Below are 20708 nucleotides of genomic sequence, written 5' to 3'. Positions count from 1 at the left end.
AATAAATCGTTATGCAGCACCATTGCCCCAATTACAGTGGACAGTATTAGAGGATAAACTATTTTCAGTTATCAGTCTGTTCATCACTTAGACTGTGATTTTGGATAAAATTAGAGATTAGTAGACCGAGAAGAGGACGGCTATTTCACATTTGACACATGAGCGTCTCTCTTAGGTCCATAATCCGTTTAAGATCCGTTCGTTGTCAAACTGCGTGAGAAACGCAGAAAAACCCGGAAATGTTGAGTATTTGCCTTCAAAATTAAATCATAACAGAGTTTTATCAAGTCATAATGAAGATTGTTATGATAAACCTTTTTAGACCATGATTCACAATAATTTTAACAATTATATTATAATGGGATTTACACTCCTCGGACAGAAATGAGTCCTACGTGTGTAGGTGTGTGTAAGCAGACTAGTAGATGGTAGATAGTCAGCCTACTTGACATCCAAGCAACTTTTATTTTGAAAGTCACCTCAGGAAGCCATTGTGTGATTTTTAATAGTCGCGCAGCCGTGTGTTTATAAATCCAATGCCAGTGACATCAGCAGGCTGAGCTCTGGACAGACGCCTGTTTTCCTCCTCCAGGATAAAAGCATGAGGCGCATCCAGCGAGGCGCGGCGGCCGCAGAGACGCTCACACTCTCCCGCTGCAGGAGCTCCGAACATCTGATCCGCTAGACTCCGAGGAGGCACCGATCCGTCCACGACGAGGGCAGAGGAAGCGAGGGAGCAGAGCGGAGTCTAAAGGCAGCTTCCTTCAATATGTTGGGCAACAGAAAGAAAGCAGCCACACTGGTGAAGAATGGAGCCGGGACGTCCGAGTCAAAGGCCATTGATCCGCTAAGAAATCTGGGTGAGTTTCCTGATGGAGCTCCAGTAATCTGACTATACAGTGATCAGAGCTTCTAATCCCAGAGGACAAGCCTTGAGCCAGAGGAGACTGTAATAATGTACAGTGGCCATAACTGACCGTGGTGCCGTTATCTCCTCCGCCCCTTTCACTGCTGCTATTAGCAAATAATAAGAATAATAATAAAGGAAGAAATAAAGAAGTATTTAGCTTTTAGCCTCCATAAGGTGATTTGATGTTTTTATTTCTATACTAACTGACCTTTGCGAGATAAAAGTAAGTTGAGCTGAATTTACGCAGGCTAAATTTAGCGTTTTAAAACGCATTCAAACGTTTAGAAGCTATTTTACATAAAGTCTGTTTAGAGTGAATTACATTTTGTGATCAGAAGTGTAAAAAATAATCCATCAGAGTTCGAGTTTCGATGGGATGCATCGTGAATGAGTGCTGTAAATCTTGATATATACCGCAGATATGTACCATGAGGTGATGTCTCTGCAATCACTGTGTCAGTTATTCTTATCATTAATCAGAAATGAGTGAATCAGAATAAGTGAATAATCATTTTTTTTAATTACATAAAACTGGATGAGTTGAAGTTGAAATTATAAAAAAAAATAAATAAAACAAAATAAGTTATCTTTTCTGTTCAGAAGGTCCTTTTGTTGCTTGTGTCTGTTTATTACGTGTTAACAACACCTAGTCGAAGCTGGGACTCCACTTTCACTGTATGCTGCTGCATCTCTCACGCTTTTTTTGAAGTTATGATCGATAACAGAAACTTTTAAAATCCTGGAATTCAAAAGGGAAATGTGCAGTTCAGTCTTAGTTTAGTGTCCTCGTCTAAGGGCTTGCACATCCTGGCTGGTTTTACCTTCTAATACAGCTGCAGTAGAGTTTGGCTGACTAAAACTAAAGTTGTGCGGACTCATGAGCATCGTGGCACATTACTGAGAGGGATGTACAGTTTTATTCCAGCACAGTGCAGCTTCTGTTCTGTGGGGATGTGCTGTGTATTTGTCCAGACTGATTTTAAACTTTGGTTTCCTGCGCAGGAGAAAACAAACATCTACCAGCTGTTTAAGCAAATTTAGAGCAGCAGGTTTTCAGGTTTTCACTGCTGTCCTCCTTATGCTTTTTGGGGTTTGTTCAGCAGCCTGTAATCAGGTCAGCATGTTAGCAGAGCAGAGCACTAACAAAAAAATATTTAATTCTTTTGAGCAATGCTTAGAGAACTGAAATGACACACAGGTAAAGAAATGGAGATGCTGATGGTTTAATAATAAGATTTTTCTCCAGCATATGAATCAGATTTCCAGGCACACGATTTGGCACAGCACAAACTCATTAACCATGTTTTCACATAACAATTAGAAACAGAGATTCACCCACACAATCGGTAAGTTCCCATCGAAAACTGTCCACAGTGTGTTCTGTGGATTATCCAGAGTAAGTAGGACATTGTGTCTGGAACGAGGTTTTGATGTCGTGCTAAATAAGTGTGAATTTTCAATGTTTCAAGCGGCACAAATGAAGTTCCATTCAGTGGCTTTGTTCTGGGCTGCTCCCATCGGACATCTATCATAAAAAGAGAGGGCAGAGCTGGATGTTCTACCAGGTGTTCACAGCTGTGAACCTTTCATGTAGCTGTTATATGACACGTTACTGAGCCTCAGAATCCTCCACAGTGAGGCCAGTGTGATCAATATTCATCATCATTCATCCAAAAAGAAGCTGGGTGAGAGGGTGTTTGTTACTTTTTAAATGATTCGTTATGAATCCAAACTATCAGAATTCTAATGAATTCATTTCCTGTTTTCCAAACATTGATCAGTCGTCACAGCTGTCTTCCAGTTTGGAAAGCACCTTGGCCTCCTCAGCCTGTGTGGGCTGCTGCAGCGCTGTGCCTGAACTGTCTTCATCATTCTCCATGATTGCTGCCGTGCAGAGATGGCTGTATTGTTTGCTCTTCATTAGGGATTTCATTCATGCACACGCCTTGTTGTGGGTGTTCGTAGTTTACAGTGATGTGTGACTCAAAGACTGTCTTGTGATCCACTCTGGATCGGTAGCCAACAAGGTGTGAATGAAATATGAATGACAAAAATAGCTTGGTAGAGATTCCTCATTTCCAGATGCGTTAAGCCTAAACTGAGTCTCTGCAGCACAAATATATTCGGCTCCACAGTGGATTCACTCAAAGCAGTCAGAGCACGATCACATCCGATGTCTGAATGCTGCCATAATGTCAGTTTTCATTGATACAGCTTGTAAAAATTATATGAAGTTAAGTTGTTTTGCCTTCTATTGTGACAATAGAAAACGAGTGTCATTAACAGCTTGCTGTACTTATACTTACTTGTCACCTTAAAGTTGAGCAGAAAGGACAGAATCCACCCTGCACTGTTGGTTCATCGAACTTCTGAAATCTAGCTTCTGGGGCGCGGCCGCCATTTTTTTTTCCATCGGCTAATCGTGCATAATTCATCTACTGGCATCTAGCAAAACGAAACAGCGTTAGCCTACCTTTGCGTCGGGCTGTGTGCTGCCACGTTTCATGTTTTCATCCTCATTCATCGTGTGATTTGTGCTAGTCCAACAGTTCTTTTGTGCTCTTACCCTTGTAGATAACGTTACAGTTATCCCGAGTAACCACTTATATGTGGCCTCTCATTGTTTAATATATAAGATAAGAGAGACTTTATGGATCCCCAGCCAGGGGAAATTTGGGAATATTTGTTATAGCTTACATCATACATGTTATATCTTACATAACTAATAAAGTTCATTTGTTGTGTGATTGGCTGTACAACAGTGATTACACAGAGCTGTACAGGTTGAGGCCAGGCTCAGGCCGCAGGTGACGGATGGTATCCTCCAAAAATGGACGATTTATGTCCCGTTCCCAATGAGGCGGATCTTGTGTTTTACATGACTGTTTGGTGAAAATGAGATCGTCGATGATTTGCGAGTGTTAGAGGTGTCAGAGGGCAGACTTTGTTGGACAGAGCCATGCGAGCTGTTTCCACCTTCTCATCTAACTGTAGGTAAAGTGAACATGTGTATTTCCCCTGAATTTCAAACTGTTCATTTCAAATAAAACCATGGTATTATAAACTAGAACAAATCTAGAAATGTAGCATGTGGCAATGTAGTAGAAGATATGGACCTTTTGATTTGTAACAACATTTGCAAATCTAACTTCAAATTTTTGTGTGATTTTCTCTTTTTGCAACTTGTCTTTCATTTATTTGAGTGACAAAAAATACAACAATAATTCATGTGAACGTTTTCTCTACCCGAGCGATGGCCTTTATTGAGGAAGCTATTGAAATGTCAGCCAGTTAATTAAGGCACTGCCAGAGAAGTAATTACCTGTCAGGCCTGTGTTTGACTGTGAGGGCCTTTACTGCTGCGTGTGGCTGTGGTTCCTCATCGTGTTCATGTGTGAGCTGCTTGTGTGTCAAAATCATGACATAAAGGTGAGAGCAGCACGTTTGTGCACAGAAGGCCATCAGTTCCATCTCCCAGACTGGCAGGATAAAGTTGTGTGGGTGGAAGTTCAGACACAATTAAGTAGTTCGTTCCTGTGTTTACAGTAATTGCTGTAGTTTGTGCTGGCAGTTACTGGGTGGAAATATTCAATCACAGCTACTCTGTGAGTAAGAGTTCATTTGTGCAGCGCAGCATTTATGTTATCACACTCCTGGATAGAGTAGATATCACCACACTGTAGGTGTGGAGTACAGCACTTGTTCTTGCACCAGTTGTTTGATTCTACGCCGCAGCTATCAGTCAAACCACATGGTTTGACCACGCCAGCTTACAAGTAGGAACACGGTTTCATGGCGGCGGGTACTTTTCATTCTGATGTTGCTATATGGAGGTCAGTCTGTTTCTGATTGGCTCTTGTCAGCTGAATTTCTCCCACTGCGGCAGCGTTGCTCTCCTGATTTACAGTCGCTCACTGCTGTACACCGGGGAGTGTGTGTGTCTTCGTGCCTGTGTGTGTTTTCCCAGTAATCAAGATGCCTTTGTGAGTGTAGTGACCCAGCCCTTCCCAAACCACAGTGAGACTTCTGTCTCAACTGCTGAGTCCTGCTTACTCAGCCTAGGACGCGGCAGTATCTGGAAAGGAGAGTTTAAAGGCCGCGTGACATCACTTTTATAAATTCCTTTTTGCAGTGGAAATAGTAATTTTGCTCGAAAATACAATGCATAATCTGTTATTTCCCTCAATACATGTGCACACATACCCACATGATGAGGCCACAGGGCCCCCTTAGAGTCCATTTTAAGTCTCTCTCCATAGATAACTCACCTTCCACACATTCTGTTGGTTACTATAATTAGTGGATGCTCATTGATTAGATTGTTTGGCTTCAAGTGGGGCAGCAGTAGAGAAAGGAAACCATCTTTTTTTGACAGGAGTGAAATACTTCTTAGCATTCAAATACATTTGTAATGTTAAAATGTAAAGGCTTGATTACATATTTTGTATTATTTTTTTATTTAAAAGCTTTGAACACCACATTGACATTTCATCTTATGATGTTGTCTAGTTGCTTTCTTGAGTTACATGAGTAGATTGATATCACTTGTGTCTGTGCCCTAAAATATTCAGCTGGAGCCAGGAGCACTGGCACTGTCCAAAATTTAAAAAATATGCCTACCAACACCTCTAAAGCCACTGTTTTCTTGATATAGTTCCAGCACGTAACTCACATTTTTCTTTGTGTATGGATGAAGGAACAGGATGCCTGTTCATTAGTGTGCTTCAGAGGTGTTGTGTTTGTTGTGTTTACAGCTTGCTCCACTGCTCCCAAGTGGCAAAAAGTAAAACACATGCGGCTTTTACCTTTTCGACATCATATGTTTATTATAAATGCCAAAGACAAATTTTCCTTATGTAATGTAAGACAATCACCTCCTGGCTCCAGGTCCTTCCTTGTGATATTGACCTTCTTATCTCAGCAAGAAAGTATGTACTTGAATGTACATTTACATCTGATTCATGTGTCATGGCTGCATTTATCACAAGATCTTTTGCATCATGCACTATGCGTTCACTCCTACTGAGCTCTCCTCTGCTAATTCAATCAACGACAGTCACTGCACTGATGATCCCAGATCTGACTCATGTCCTGCGAGTGAGGAAATAAACCCAAAGTTCAGTCATCATCTGGATGTCGGTTAACACACGTTGCATGGTCAGACTGGGAGTTTCTAAAGAAAAATGAACTGCAGCTGGATTCAGTTGAATAGACAAAGAACATTGAATGTTGTCATTTCATGGATCTACAGTGACAGCCTTTGCAAAGTGTGGCTGTTGAGCTGTAACAGATCTGAAAGTGTCAGCTCTGATTTCCTGTCAGAGGAGCTTTAGATATCTGGATTATGGCAGCAACTAACAATTATTTTCATTATTTCATTATTGAGTAAGTTGTCTGTTTTTTCTGTTACATTAATTAAAAATAGAATATTTTCCAGTCTTTTTACTTTAAATTTGTTAAGTCATAGTGAACAAAATATGTTTACAAGACTCATCAGGAGATCATTCAAAAATCCAGCAACTGACTATCCTAATATATTGCAGATCTACTTTGCATGATGCCTGTTAATTAATGTCCACTATTCTCTCATTTAAATTTTTGTTGCTGATGTCAGCACCAAAAACTGGAACCAGAGTTATTGATCACTTGATACGATGTTGCCTCCACTTGTATCTTGCTATAGAAATGCTGGAGAAGCTGTTTGGAAATCTAACATATGTTTGTCTGCTTAATAAACCCAGTGTTTGGCCATTTGGATGTTTTGAAGGTTACAATGCTGATATTGCTGGAGTGAAGCTGCCAGATTTAAACAAATGTATCCCCACATCTAAATGCATGAATCAGAATTAATTCATTTGTTCTTTAAAATGGCTTATTCTCAATTCATATTCTGAAATCTAAGATATTTTCATATATACTTGTTTAATCCACAGACAGCCAGTGTGGTACTGATCATCTTCAGTTCTGTAATCAAACATCACATTAGAAGTAGATGAAAATCAGTGGTTGATATTTGGATTGAGATTAAAATTATATGAAATTGTATTTTCCAATTCCAGATTTGGAGGTTATGCACAGTGGGGCTTGGATCTGGGAGGGTAAACCACCTACATGTCAGAACTCAGCCACAACTGCAGTTAGAATAGTGGACCAGAACCAGCTCATTTTAACTCAATTGCTGTTATCAGTGGTTTCACTTGCTGAGCTAAAGAAAATTCAAACCATGCTTTTGAATAGTTTAACTTTACTCAACAGGTTTAATCATGGATACATTATGGAGGTGAAAATAAGTGATCATAATAATACTGTACTTTTGTTGAACGTTGTCACTAGTGGTAGTGTGAGAAGAAGAAACCAGATGTGAAAGGTGTTACATCCTCTTAATGGTCAACAGGTGCTTAAAGCCGAACATTAGTATTGTGAGGGTTGCATGTGTTTGTTAAGCATTGTTTCACAGCCAGGAGACAGGACTCATAAGTTGAAGAACACTTAATGATCGGTAATATTTACTGCAACATAACGCTGAGTGTCATCTGCATACTTTAGAAGTGGAATTTGATGCTGAAGCTCAGAAACATTGCTGAAACTGACCTCAGGGATAGGCTACATACGGCGAGATTGGCAGCTACCAATCTCTCCGTATGTATGCACACAAGTGAACAAATGTAGGCATCACCAAATCTGTTCGGGTTGAAATGCAGGCACATTCAGCTGAAAGGCGCGTCTCCTCGTTTGTCATCTTTGTAAAAGGTGTCGCAGGATATGACTTTCATAACAAGCCAAAAGCACTTAGCTAATTGGAATTACCTCTCCACTGGAATCAAAAGTCCTCCCCGTCTCAACTCATCACCATACAGTCTTTGTCTATCGGCCTCTCTACTCCCTCTGTCTGTCTCTATGTCTCTGTCCACACCGTGAATCTGTAGCCATACCCATCAGCTAGGTCAGAATTACAGAGCTCCCATATGAGCTGCTGCGGTCCAACAGATGTATGTACACCAGCTTCTAATTTTGACTATGCTCGACTCTTTTTTCCTCCCTTCTCTCTCCTCGCATCCCGCCTTCTTCCAGCACAACAGAGTTCAGAACACTTGCCGCCATCCTGAACTCAACCAAGTTCAGTTTTCATGGCGTCACGTCTGCCATTCTTTAACCTTCTTTCTGCCTGTTTGCTTTCCAGGAGTGCAGGATGATGAAGATGTGAAGCGTATGTTGCAGGGCTCCAGTATGGTAAAGGTAAAGCTATTGCTAATTATGAACTACTAGAAGTTGTCAGTAGTAGTATTAGTCAGTAATCAGTGATGAAATGAACGAGATTTAATGAACTCATTTCTCATTGGTAAAGGTCCGCTCTCCTCGCTGGCAGAAGAGACGGACTCTGAAGCTGCTGGAAGATGGTGTCACCGTCTGGTGTCAGTCCCACAAAACCTCCAGCCGGGCCAAGGAGCAACAATCCTGTAAGTGTGTGAGTGTGTGTGTGTGTTCTTTTATATGAATCACAACAAATGTATTCATCACTTTTCCATTCTTAATAAAACTACCTCCATCACTTTTTGTGTACAAGCGACACCACCAGCACCAAGGAGAGACTGGCTGACTGAAAGTGTGTGTTGCTGCCCTGTGTGAACCAGTATCTCATCTCCCCCCTCTGTATGATGGCGCGCTTTATGAGTGAGGCCATTCTCAACAGCTATGAACACTTTTGCCTTTAGAGGTGGTCGGCTCCAAGTAACACAAACTAGATCATTTAAAGCATGCCTTTATCTGTTGCAGTAAAACAGGACCGAAGATGATTAGATTGAATATAATTTGGATGCAGCCTAACACGGGTCCCTGGTCAAGCCCTATGTAGCTTGGAAGTGGATCCCTGAGGACCCCTCCCATATGCATTAAACACTGTACAATTTTTAAAATCTTTTAAAATCACCCCTTGAGGAGTCCCACCCAGAGGTTAAGAGCCATCATCGGCTCAGCGCTCTGACTGGGCGTGTAAGGTGAAACATGGATATACTACAGTATCTATTTTTGTTAACTTTAAATGCTACTTACTGCTCTGTACAGACATGGACTCCTCACACAGCTCCCCTCGCTCTCCTCATCTATCTGAGCGTGATTATAGAGCTCCTCTATTTTGAGCCTCAGACGGCAGCCCGTTCTGCTGTAGTTCAAACAGTGAGATTATAGGACATTATATTGTGGTGGGAGTCAGCTGTGGAGCCTGTGGTTTGGCGCTGTATAGTTAGCATACAGCTCACCCGCGAGGTTCGCCTCAGTACAAGGCCTTTAATTGCCACAAGACCAGATTTCTTTGTGATGTGGCACAGTGTGTGTTTTGGATGCAGGTGTGTGTGTGCGCGTGTGTGTGTTATAGTGCCTTTCCTCTAACCATGAATAGTTCTGTGTGTGTGCGTGCATGCATGCGTGTGTGTGTGTGTGTGTGTGTGTGTGTGTGTGTGTGTGTGTGTGTGTGTGTGTGTGTATGTGTGTCATGTATCTTGCTTTCATGACACCCTGGATCATTGCAGACCTGTCCCCTCTATAGCAGAGATCTTCTAAGCAAGCGTAGACGTTTTTTTTGTCCCTGAACACACACTCTCACAAGCTAAAGCTATTTTTTGAAGTGCTTGTTCAGGTCTTACTTTGAGTTGAACCATCTGTATTCTATACTCTTCTCTGATCCAAACTGCTTCTTTAGACTTAACTGGACTTGACATGTGGATATGAGAAAGTGGAAGCTTGTCAGCCACACCCAGTAATTTACCCCACTGGTTTAGATCAGATGTGTTTGCTATAATGTGACTGGGTGGTCTTGTGGCCCTTTAAAATTAGGTCAGGTCTAATACCGCTAACCCCAGGTTGTTGGTTTAATCTTGAATAATGCATTGTGTTTTAGTTGTCAGATAAATGTAGAAGGACTGAGCTCCTGTTTCTGACCCTCGCCTGGCATTTGATTGAAATGTATTCTCCTCTGGGTGCCTCTGGGCCATGCTTTTGGGTTTGAGTCTATTCTGTGCCACAGCTGTTATATTCAGTCTCCTCTTCAACAAGTCAAGTGCATTCTCAATAGGATTTAAGTCAGGAAAATGAACCCTCCACACATCCCACTGACGAACTCCTTGGTTACACTGGCGGCATGCTTTGGGTCGCTGCCTATCTATGAGTTTTGATGCATTTTTTGTACACATGTAGACTTTTGAATTCAGATGCTGCTACTGTCAGGAGTTAGATAATCACTAAAGACGAGTGAGCCATTGTGTTGCCTCCACCACGCTTCCTGGATGGAAATATATGAGGAAAGAAGCTTCCTTTCTCCACGCTTTCAATCAAAAGTACTTCTTCCACCATTGGTTGTAATATGATGCTTGTGGCCTGATGGGCATCTATAGCTGAAATACTGAAACTGTGCATTAAAAATGTTTTGGAAGCAAAAAGCAGCATAAAAACTCCACTGTTTTGTTTTGAGATCCCAGTGTACCTGTGCAGCCTTAGGAACCATGTCAGATGTATTTTGAGCAGAATTCCCCCCTCTCTGCCGTCTGTCTGCCATGTCCACACAGAGCACAGCATTTTGGTGTCAGCCTGTGACCTCACAGAACCTATTAAACAAGCTGTGTGCAGTTTCCAGTGAAACCACCAGCAAACAGAGCTCAGCAAACACCAGCCGGAGTTCTGGTCTGTTGTGACGTTTGATTTGGTTTATTCAAATCCATTAGGTAGACTGATGTGATTGTTAAAGTGCATTTACGGACTCAGTCATATGGAAATGAACGTCAAGGTGTGCTTGATGAGCAAACGTGGAAAATAACACATAAACAGTCCTGTTTGCGAGGGGAACCCTTGTGGACACGTTGCTTGATTTGTTTCAGTGTGTGTTTCCTGGAGACAGACAGCTCACCTCTACGCTAAAGTTGTTTGTGTCTAAATTTAGTAGGAATTAGATTCAGTGGTGCAGCACTGTCATCAGTGTTATTAGTTTCCAAGCCAGCACTGGCGCTGTCTCCTTACACACTATCCGGCAAAAATATCTTAGAAAATAAGATGATATTTCAGATTACAGGAAAACCAAACATGTCGTGAAACCAGTTCTTGTCCTTGTGAGTGTCAACAAAAACCTGGATTGACAGATTAAATCTTTCAGGGACTTTCAGGAAATGACACCACCTTAAATACACACTACACTGAGGCCTGAGTGAGCTGTTGTTGAGCTGCCTTCACTGACTCTGCATGCGCATGGAGCAAAAGGGATGAATGATAATGCTGATATTGTATTTTGCTTGTACCACTAACGCTCACAGTAAATTTGAAATGACTGTACAGTAACATGAAAGTTGTGAGTTTTATGAAAGTTAAGTGTTTCTATGTCATGTTACAGTGGAAATATTCAGCATACATACCACAAAGCTATTAAGTTGTTAAATATATATATTGACAATTTTTCAACACAAACTACAATCAAGTAATACATATGAAGTAGGGCAGTAATAACAATTAATAAGAAAATCTTCCTTATTTTTATAATGAAAATGATATACCTGAGTCAAAGTGGGCAAAATGTTACCTCATTCCACAGCAAGAGGATTTTTTTTTCCTCTCCGTTCCGAACTTGCATTCAACCATGACTCCTAAACTGGAGTATGATGCGAATCATAATGTCTGTGTACTGTTACACCCCTAATATTATAGTATTGTAGTCAATTAACATTAATTCATTCATTTTCTCACCTTTTTAGTGCAATTGCTATTTATGTATTTGTGTGTTTTAGCTTAGCGATGTATAGGCATACATTTGTTGTAAAAAAATAAATGTAGCTTTGACTCATGTTTCCTGAATTATGGTTATTATTATTAAATTAATACAGCCATTTTTTTAGTTCATTGAACTTGCAAAATATATGCAGTACTAAGAGCACAATGCACGTGGCACTAATTGATCACAAAGTAATTATTTTAGTAAAATTACCTTAACATAAAAACATAATTTACATAAAAAGGTTAAGCTCACATGTGAGTGGTTGTTCCAAGTGAGCATAAAATTATTTTTGACAGTTCTGAATGTTTGTGTGAGCTCCACACTAACCTTTGGTGTCATGAATGCAGTGGCTACAGGTGTGCTACCTGATAAATAATGAATGAGAGATGGGCTGTGGAGTTGATAACACAATGTGAGTCTGAGTTTGTAAGTTAAAGTCCCAAAAAGAAAGATGTAAAGTGACAGCAGTGGTTGTGTAACGCAATCCAAGCAGTTCAGGCTTGGAGCTTGGCTGCAGCTGAGAGAGCTGTGCAGAGGACTGAAGGGTCCGTCTCTCATTGTCTCTCCTCCAGCGATGGAAGGCTGTGCTTCAAAAGAACTCGATCCTACGACGGGTTGTCCTTCCATGTCAGAAGGCAACAGTGTTTATAGCTGTTCAGCAGGGCCGCACTCAAAGCTGAAAGGCCAGTTGTCAGAGAGGTGGTGAGTACTTTCAGACAGCCTCTCTTTGAAGACATTTGATTTTGATGGAGATGGATTATCTTTGGGTGAATGCTTTCATTCCTCCAGTGGAGACTTATCCATAACAAAGAGCACTGAAACTGATTTGGAGAGTCTCAAAGCTTATATTTTAGGGAAGGCAAGGGTCAAATGAGAACTTACATATGTCAATTATCTGCCCTGACCTCTGAAACAGCAACTTCATCAAGTGAGACAGCCTGAATACTCGTCTCTAGAATAACCACAGACAGACAGACTTCTTCAGTCAATTCAGAGTTTGTCATTTGCAGTGGTTACTTCCTAATGACCATGTCTCCTTTTTAAACGTGTGGTCCCACCATTTCCACTATGTCCAAGCTCTCAAATATTTCCATTCTGGTAGCAGAGATTAAAGATTGATGCTAAATAAAACCTCAACAATAGCTCTGAAACAACAAGCATTCAGGAGTTCCTCATGGAGTGAATATCACATGGTATCAGGATGGAACATGAATTTGACAACACCTGTTCTTTCTTCCCCTTCTTCCACCTTTTTCTCTCCACCTCTTTCTCCCCTGACACATCCACAGTCTCTGTGACGGAAGTGGAGTGCGTTCGTGAAGGTTGCCAGTCGGAGACGTTGAGGCAGATGACTGGCTTGGTGCCTGAAGGTCGGTGTTTGACAGTGGTCTTCAAAGGGTCTCGCAAGAGCCTGGATCTCCTCTGCCAGAGTCAGGAGGAGGCTCAGCACTGGGCCCGTGGCATCCGAACACTGCAGGAGAGGGTGGAGAACATGACCCAGAAGGAAAAACTTGACCAATATCCTATTCTTGTTCATTCAGAGTTGAAGAATTGTTGAGACGGTCTATGGGGAGATAAGAGTGCCAAGAATAAAAGCACTAGAAACTGTTATAGAAAGGCAGCATGAGCCCCCTGCAAGGACCTGCCAACAGTGTAACACATGTTTGTACTTTGGTCATCCTCACTTCACTCTTTTTTGATTGAAGAAAATGTTCCAGAAAACCCAGAATACCAACACACAATGTGTAGAGGCAGAAATACTATAATTAGATATTAATTCTATGTTTCAAAACTCCATATCAGTCAAACTGTAACACCAGCAGACACTGCGTTTCTGCTCTTGCTGCTCCTTAACTATATTTGTGTGCCACCTGGATTCATGCTTACTTGAGTCGAGCCGACCAGAATCACGATGATAAGATGAGTTACGAGGAAGTCCAGACACTGCTGCAGATGATCAACATTGACCTGAGTGACCAGTACGCCCACAGCCTTTTCCAGGTAGTGGAACGCACAGACACATGCTGAAAGTAATTGGCTCCACGCCCACGATCCGAGTCAGTAATGAAACGTTTTCATGTGACTCGACTAATGACAGGCCTCTGTTAACTGTGCGTCGCTTGGGTCTGATAATTGAGACCAGCTTGAAAACAGATGCTCTCGCTTGATCAAAAAGTGATCGCCTGTGTCTCGCTCCGTTTCTCTGACAGAAATGTGACCAGTCAGCTGACGGTCGCCTGGACCACGGGGAGATTGAAGTTTTCTGCAGGGAGTTGTTACGGAGACCGGAGCTGGATGCTGTGTTCATCCGCTACTCTGCCAATGGCTGTGTACTTTCCACGGTGGACCTGAGGGATTTTTTGAAGGACCAGGGGGAGGACGCTTCGCTCGTCCATGCCCAGAGCCTCATACTCACCTATGAACTTAATGAGTGGGGTACGGTGCTAAGTAACAATATATTGTATTGCAAAGTGCCAGCATTTATCGTGTGTGTGTTCAGCTCTGATAAAACCATTGGATGTGACCTGCCAGCCCTAAATGGGTTATTGAAAAGGCTAGGTATTAAACACAGAAAAGCACCCAACAGCTGAGGAGCCAGATATTTTTCTCAGGACTCACTGAGACCATCATCAAGCTAAAAGGAGAGTCAGTATTGGACTTAAATAAGTGAGGTTGTCAGAAAAACAGTTCAAAATGAATTTTGTTCCATGTCTGATGGATGTGTAAATAAGCTTATCATTTGTGTTTGTCCCTTTTGCCCAGTACAGCCCAGAAGAACCAGTTCATGACCCCCAATGGTTTCACCATGTATATGCTGTCTAAGGAGAACTGTGTATTTAACCCACAACATACCAGGGTTTACCAAGACATGAAGCACCCACTGGCACACTACTTCATCTCCTCCTCCCACAACACATACCTCACCAAGGACCAGCTGACAGGGGACAGCAGCACAGAGCCATACATCCGGTAAGAATGAGTACAGCCGCACACACACCTGCACATGTGAGCTTAGTGACGTTTTCTGAGTGAATGTGTCAGTGTTTTGCACTTTGAGTGTCATTGCAGGGTTTGCTGGCCACCATTGAAGTCCAGATTTGAAGAGTCCAGTCATTCAGTCATCATTTCCTTTGCTCAGGCTTGTAGGATGCAGTTGAGATGCTGTTTGTGCAAACTCAATCTCTTGATCATTCAGTCACGATACTGACAGAGCCCAGGGGTCTCAGCAGACAGGTATGCTGGAGCCAGAAGAGTTGTAGCTTAGTTCACGAAGCAAAAACTTGGGTCTGGGAGGAAGTGAGGGAGTCCATGGAGAAAGTCTTTCAGCTCAAAAATGTCCCTACGAACTGTTTGACAGCTCAGGAAGGAGAGACAAGCCCTGGCCCAGGCCGTTGTCACCCTGAGCAGGTGGAGCAGGTTAATACATCAGAGTATTAAAATCATTCACTGTAATTGAATTTGCAGGAGTACTAGACTGGTATTTGCCACTTTAAATGGCAGCCATCTTAACAAGGTGATGAGGACCATCCACTGTGGTCACTGTGAGGCTAGAACATCGCATTTGGGGAAAAGATACAGGCTCAGCCCCTCAGACTTCATGTCCTTCAAGACATGCAGTCTGTGGACAGGAACACAGCCAGTCTCCCTGAGTCATCTCTGCTTTAGAGATTACTAATGATGATTTCTCTCTTAGAGCCCTGAACCATGGCTGCCGCTGTGTGGAGCTGGACTGTTGGGATGGAGATAAAGGAGAGCCGATCATCTACCATGGACACACTCTCACCTCCAAAGTGCCCTTCATCGAAGTCATCGAGACTATAAATGATTATGCTTTTAAAGTGAGCGCGTCACTGGAATCACACTCATTTTACTTGCAGCTACAAAAAATACAGACATACAGTACATGGTACTGATAAATATCTAAAGTTTACACACATGGTCTTTCTAAATTCATTGATTAATATTAATTTGTGTGGACAAAGGTGATATACTTCTGAAATCTATATAGTGTAAGGGTTTTATGTACATTGGCAGTTTTGCTCGCTGGCTGAAAGATGATTTTTATCCCTTCCTCTCTTTGAAAAAAATCCTCGTCTTGATGACTCTGGGCCGTTGTCCCTCTCATCCAGGCCTCTCCTTACCCTCTGATCCTGTCTCTGGAGAACCACTGCTCTGTGGAGCAGCAGACAGTAATGGCCCGACACCTGCGATCCATCCTGGGAGACAAGCTGCTCACGAAGCCCCTCAGCGATCGAGATCCTCACATCCTGCCTACTCCTGAGGTGAGGAGACACTGTTCCATAAAATGCCTCAGAAGAACTACCATATCGATTGAGACTAATGGCGTCTTTAATTGGAGACATGAGATGTCTGCGTGCACTGGAACCAGTGCTGGAAGGACACGACCTGACATCATCATTAAATGATTTGTGCTGATAGATATTTGGAGTGTGCTTGCTACTTTTCAGTAGAATGTGGATGTGGGTAAAAACAGCCGATGACTTGCTGTGAGGGATGTCTCTCTGACACAGTTCAATATCCAAACTCAAATAGCTGGATTTCTGTTATGCATGTGAGGCATTTGTTAACAGGTCCTGACTGCAACTGTGTGCAGGATAATGTGTGAAACAGAGAGCAGACTTCTGGGCTTTCTGCTATTCTGTGTCCCACTTGTTCTACATTTGCACATACTCATTACGTGTGTGCATGCATGTAATCACACTCCCCTGAGGCTCATTCACAATCCACTGTGGCGTCTGTGCCTATAAATACGCTCAGATGATTTCATATCATTTGCTTTTAGCGTGTTATTCTTATATACTGTTTTGTTCTTATTTAACCTTTTTCATGTGTGGAATACGATGAGCATTATGAGCACTATCATGATAAAAGTAGAGGTAGTCGGAGGCAGTGGTGGAAGAAATATTCAGGTGTGTTACTGAAGTAAAAGCTGCAATACCACAATGTCAAATATATATATCTGCTTGTGGTGGAGCTAATTCTAATTATTTTTTGACTGTTGAAGTGAATTATTTCCAATGATGAATTATATTTGTGCGTTACATTTTGCTGAGCAACTACAGGTATAGTTAAATAAATGCAATGTGGTCAAAATGTCTGGATAATGTTAGTAGTGGTGGTAGTAGCAGTATTACTGTAGTAATAATAGTGAAGATCATAAAGTAGTAGTCATGGTGACTGAAGCTGCAGTAGTAACTCTAGTTTATTGTTAGCATGATGAAATAGCTGCTCTATTAATATCATATATCAAGTTGTTAATATACAGTGTGTGTAATTTGCTGGCTGCGTGTGCAGGATCTTAAGTACAAAATCCTGGTCAAGGGGAAGAAGGAGCGAGTGGTGGAGGAGGGCTCGTCCAGCTCTTCAGAGTTCAGCTCCTCAGACGAGGAGGCCAGCCGCTCCGAAGGCAAAGCCAGGCCGAAGAAAGAGGATAAGAAGGTGGGTACAACTCCACCAGCTCACCTTCATCCTAGCAATAGTGGCTTTTCTGGGGGGGGGGTTGGTATATTCGAACCGCCTAATGTTAAAAAGAGTGATGAGGATAAACTGACAGTGACCAGTTTGTTCACCAGCTGACCAGGTAAACAACGTGATTGGCTCCTGTGTGTGTCATCTCAGGTGCCAGGTGTGTCTAAGCTGAGTCCAGAGCTGTCAGAGCTGGTGGTGTACACCCACAGCGTCCCTTTTAAAAGCTTCGAACAAGCTGCCAAAAGCCCGGCAACCGACATGTCCTCTTTCTCTGAGAGCGAGGCGCTCAGGCACATTAAGGACTCAGGTATGACATGTGGATGTGACTAAACTTCCTGTCCGAAAGTAAAATAGGTTTGTGTGCTGATAATTGTAAAAATGGGAATGGAATGATGGAAATCCTAAAGGTTATAATTAAGATTTGGGTGGATACACAGTACCGACAAAAGCAAAATGAATCGTTCTTCAGGGTTTTATTCAACCAAATGGACTTTTCTTGTCCTTCCCATCCAGGGGTGCACTTTGTGCGTCACAACAGCCACCAGCTCAGCAGGATCTACCCCTCAGGGCAGCGCCTCCAGTCCTCAAACTACAACCCTCAGGAGATGTGGAACGGAGGCTGCCAGATTGGTGAAAGCTTACTTTATGTTATTTTATTCACAAGAGCAGCAGACAGACTAATCAAGAGTTGTTGCTCACACACAAGTTCTTACCTTTCCCCCTTTACTCTCATTGTGTCCCACCCATATCCCAACATCCCACCCCCCCACAAGCAGTACTGTCAGAAATCATAACGTAAACGTATGCTGCTAACACGGTCGTGTCGTGTTTTCTCCAGTTGCATTGAATTTCCAGACGCCTGGTGAGCAGATGGACCTGAACCATGGCAGGTTCCTGCAGAACGGTCAGTGTGGGTACATCCTGAAGCCTCCTTTCATGTGCCAGCGTGACATCTCCTTCAACCCAGAGAACGTCGGTGGAGGTCCTGGCCACAGACCTGTCCTGCTCACTGTTCGGGTAAGATGGCAGTGGACCGGCCCTTAATCAAAAGCAAGTAGCAAAACAGATGAAACTGCAGGTTCCACAATCAACTGCATTAGAAATATAATGATGGACGTTGCTGGAAGTTTCTTACTGCACTGGTTCTAGTTCTAGTTGTAATCAGTGTTGGCATTACAAAATTATGCATTACTGTAATTTCACTACTTTGAAGGTAAGTCAAAATGTAACTAATTACTTTTTCAAATGAAATGACTCCGTTACAACCACTGAAATTTAAATGGGCTCGTTTCTCGTTCTGTTCATGTTACGTGAAGATGAAAATGTTAGCAGACACGTGCGGTCTATTTCCTGGAACTTCTAGATTTTGATTCAATTCAATTCAATTCCGTTTTATTTATATAGCGCCAAATCACAACCAAAGTTGTCTCAGGACACTTTCCACATAGAGCAGGTACAGACCAAACTCTTTATCTACAGAGACCCAACATTTCCCTCATGAGCAAGCACTTGGAGACAGTGGCGAGGAAAAACTTCCTTTTAGGAGGCAGAAATATCTATCAACTGGTGATCTACCGTCTCCCGACCTTCATGGTGGCCCAAGACAGTGCAGGCGACACAAGCTTGCTTTTCATCAGAGTGATTGTAATTTTTCTAGTATAAAATAAAAAAACAAATTATTTATTAACTACTGTAACAAAGCTCAGTTAACATTTACAGCCAGCATCTTGTGGGTTTTCATCAAACCCTGCTGTCTAACCAAAATAATACAAGTGTAGTTTACAGGTAAGAACTCAAGTTGTTGCTGCCCTCTGGTGGTCAGGAGTATCAATAACAAGTTTTAGAGAAGAAACTAGTAACCAACTACTAATTTTCAATAACTTGCAGAACAGCGGTTGACTGCATCTCAAGCCACAAGAGTAACATGTTTTGGGTTTTTTTGTCACCAAAGAGGAAGCTTGTTTCATAGAGCACATTCTGTGTGCCTCTAGAGCATTCACTCACTGCCCCACGTATAATGATACTATTACTGTTATTTCAGGTTATTTCAGCTCAGCAGCTGCCTAAACCAGAATGGGACAAGCCCAGCTCCATCGTGGACCCTCAGGTGTGGGTAGAGATACATGGTGTTCCCATAGACAACAACAAGAAGAAAACTCATCATGTCGACAACAATGGTAAATACTTTAAATTATATTAAGCCTTAAAGTTATACATAATTATTGGCATGGCGGCTTTGAGTGACAGCTAGCTGCTAGGTTTCCAAAACCGGGCTTCATTCGGCCCACTTCACCTCCACCTGGATAAACTGGCAGTTAGGGAGAGGAGAGGAGAGGAGAGGAGAGGAGAGGAGAGGAGAAGTTGAAACAGTCAGCTCCAGGTAATATACGATGAAATAAATGGTTGAAATAACTGAAAGTAAAACAGGTGAAATAGTTCAGTAAAAGTAATCAGTGCTTGAAATAGCTGAAAATAACAGATAAATGGTTGAACCATCCAGCTGATGCAGCTGCAGATGGTAGTAACAGGAACTCACTGAATTAACCGTGTTAACATCCAGTCTAAAATCAATTCAAATGCACACATCTGGAAGATGACTGGTGATGTGGATGAAGGGGTCAGCTGATAGAGTGGTTGGGGTACATCAGACAAAAGACGTTGAGGAAAATGATTTTACGTGAAGTTCATCAAGCAAAATTGATCGGTGCTGTTAGTAACTGTTCTTTCTGCTGCTCAGGCTTTAACCCGCGGTGGGACTGTACCTTTAACTTTACTGTCCACGTCCCTGACTTGGCTCTGGTTCGCTTCATGGTGGAGGACCACGACTACACCTCCCGCAATGACTTCTTAGGGCAGTACACCCTGCCTTTCACAAGTCTCCGTACAGGTGCGTGCTGGGACAGCGCAGTTAGGGTATTGTGGGGGCTTGCAGGGGATGTGCTCGCCTGACCTTCTGCCCTTTGTCTCCGCAGGTTATCGTCATGTCCGACTGCTTAAGCTGGACGGCTCCAGCCTTTCACCCTCCTCGATCTTCATCCATGTTAAGGTCACCCCGTGTCAGAGCAGTCCCTCGAAATCATCGGCCAAATCGCCAGCCAGGTCGCCGTCCAAGTCTTCTGCCAAGAAGCCCTAATCCACTCTCTCCACCATCGCAACGTGAAGCATGGAAGCCACCGTGGGAGGATCCCGGGACACATCTGTCTGGATCCAGACGATAAAAGATCTGGGCTCTAACTCATAAAACTTAAAGGATCCAACCTTTTCCACCATGCAGCTGTTGCAGCTGTGTCCTCAATCTGTCTGGATGTTACGGAGTGTGACGAAATGAAAACAGTTAAACTGACCAGTATTTCAAATTCATGAAGAAGGCAAAAAGCACCGTTCTGTGATGCATACAGCCCAGCATGTTAAGTCTTGTGATTACCTGCGCGATCTCCCCAAGGGGGGGGGGGGCAGCAAACCATCAGCAAACCATCAGCAAAACCAAATGTCCGTTTTGCCTGTTCTTGCTAGGTTTAACACCCAGCAGTCCCTCAAACAAATTTCTACCAGCCACTG

The 20708-nt window shown here is 42.6% G+C and overlaps 1 protein-coding gene across 1 annotated transcript; it reads left to right on the top strand.

Annotated features, from left to right (window-relative positions):
• The first annotated feature begins 638 nt into the window (after positions 1 to 638).
• Positions 639 to 20405, top strand: LOC121624568 (1-phosphatidylinositol 4,5-bisphosphate phosphodiesterase delta-3-A-like). Its single transcript, XM_041962336.1, has 16 exons — positions 639 to 860; positions 8091 to 8146; positions 8256 to 8367; positions 12950 to 13178; positions 13532 to 13661; positions 13871 to 14096; positions 14429 to 14630; positions 15355 to 15499; positions 15791 to 15943; positions 16977 to 17120; positions 17301 to 17457; positions 17664 to 17780; positions 17989 to 18167; positions 19192 to 19327; positions 19888 to 20037; positions 20123 to 20405. The coding sequence occupies exons 1-16, from the start codon at positions 770 to 772 to the stop codon at positions 20281 to 20283; spliced, it is 2388 nt and encodes a 795-aa protein (XP_041818270.1). The 5' UTR covers positions 639 to 769; the 3' UTR covers positions 20284 to 20405.
• The last annotated feature ends 303 nt before the right edge of the window (positions 20406 to 20708 follow it).

This window comes from Chelmon rostratus, chromosome 21 (assembly GCF_017976325.1).
Source record: "Chelmon rostratus isolate fCheRos1 chromosome 21, fCheRos1.pri, whole genome shotgun sequence".
NCBI lineage: Eukaryota > Metazoa > Chordata > Actinopteri > Chaetodontiformes > Chaetodontidae > Chelmon > Chelmon rostratus.
This window is presented reverse-complemented; position numbering and strand designations above follow the sequence as displayed.

Bases quoted from the DNA above. Each gene is read 5' to 3' on its own strand.
- LOC121624568 (XM_041962336.1), top strand. From the start codon at position 770: ATGTTGGGCAACAGAAAGAAAGCAGCCACACTGGTGAAGAATGGAGCC. The intron at 8,147-8,255 runs GTAAAGCTATTG...TCATTGGTAAAG, and splicing joins AGGGCTCCAGTATGGTAAAG to GTCCGCTCTCCTCGCTGGCA. The intron at 15,944-16,976 runs GTGAGGAGACAC...CTGCGTGTGCAG, and splicing joins ACATCCTGCCTACTCCTGAG to GATCTTAAGTACAAAATCCT.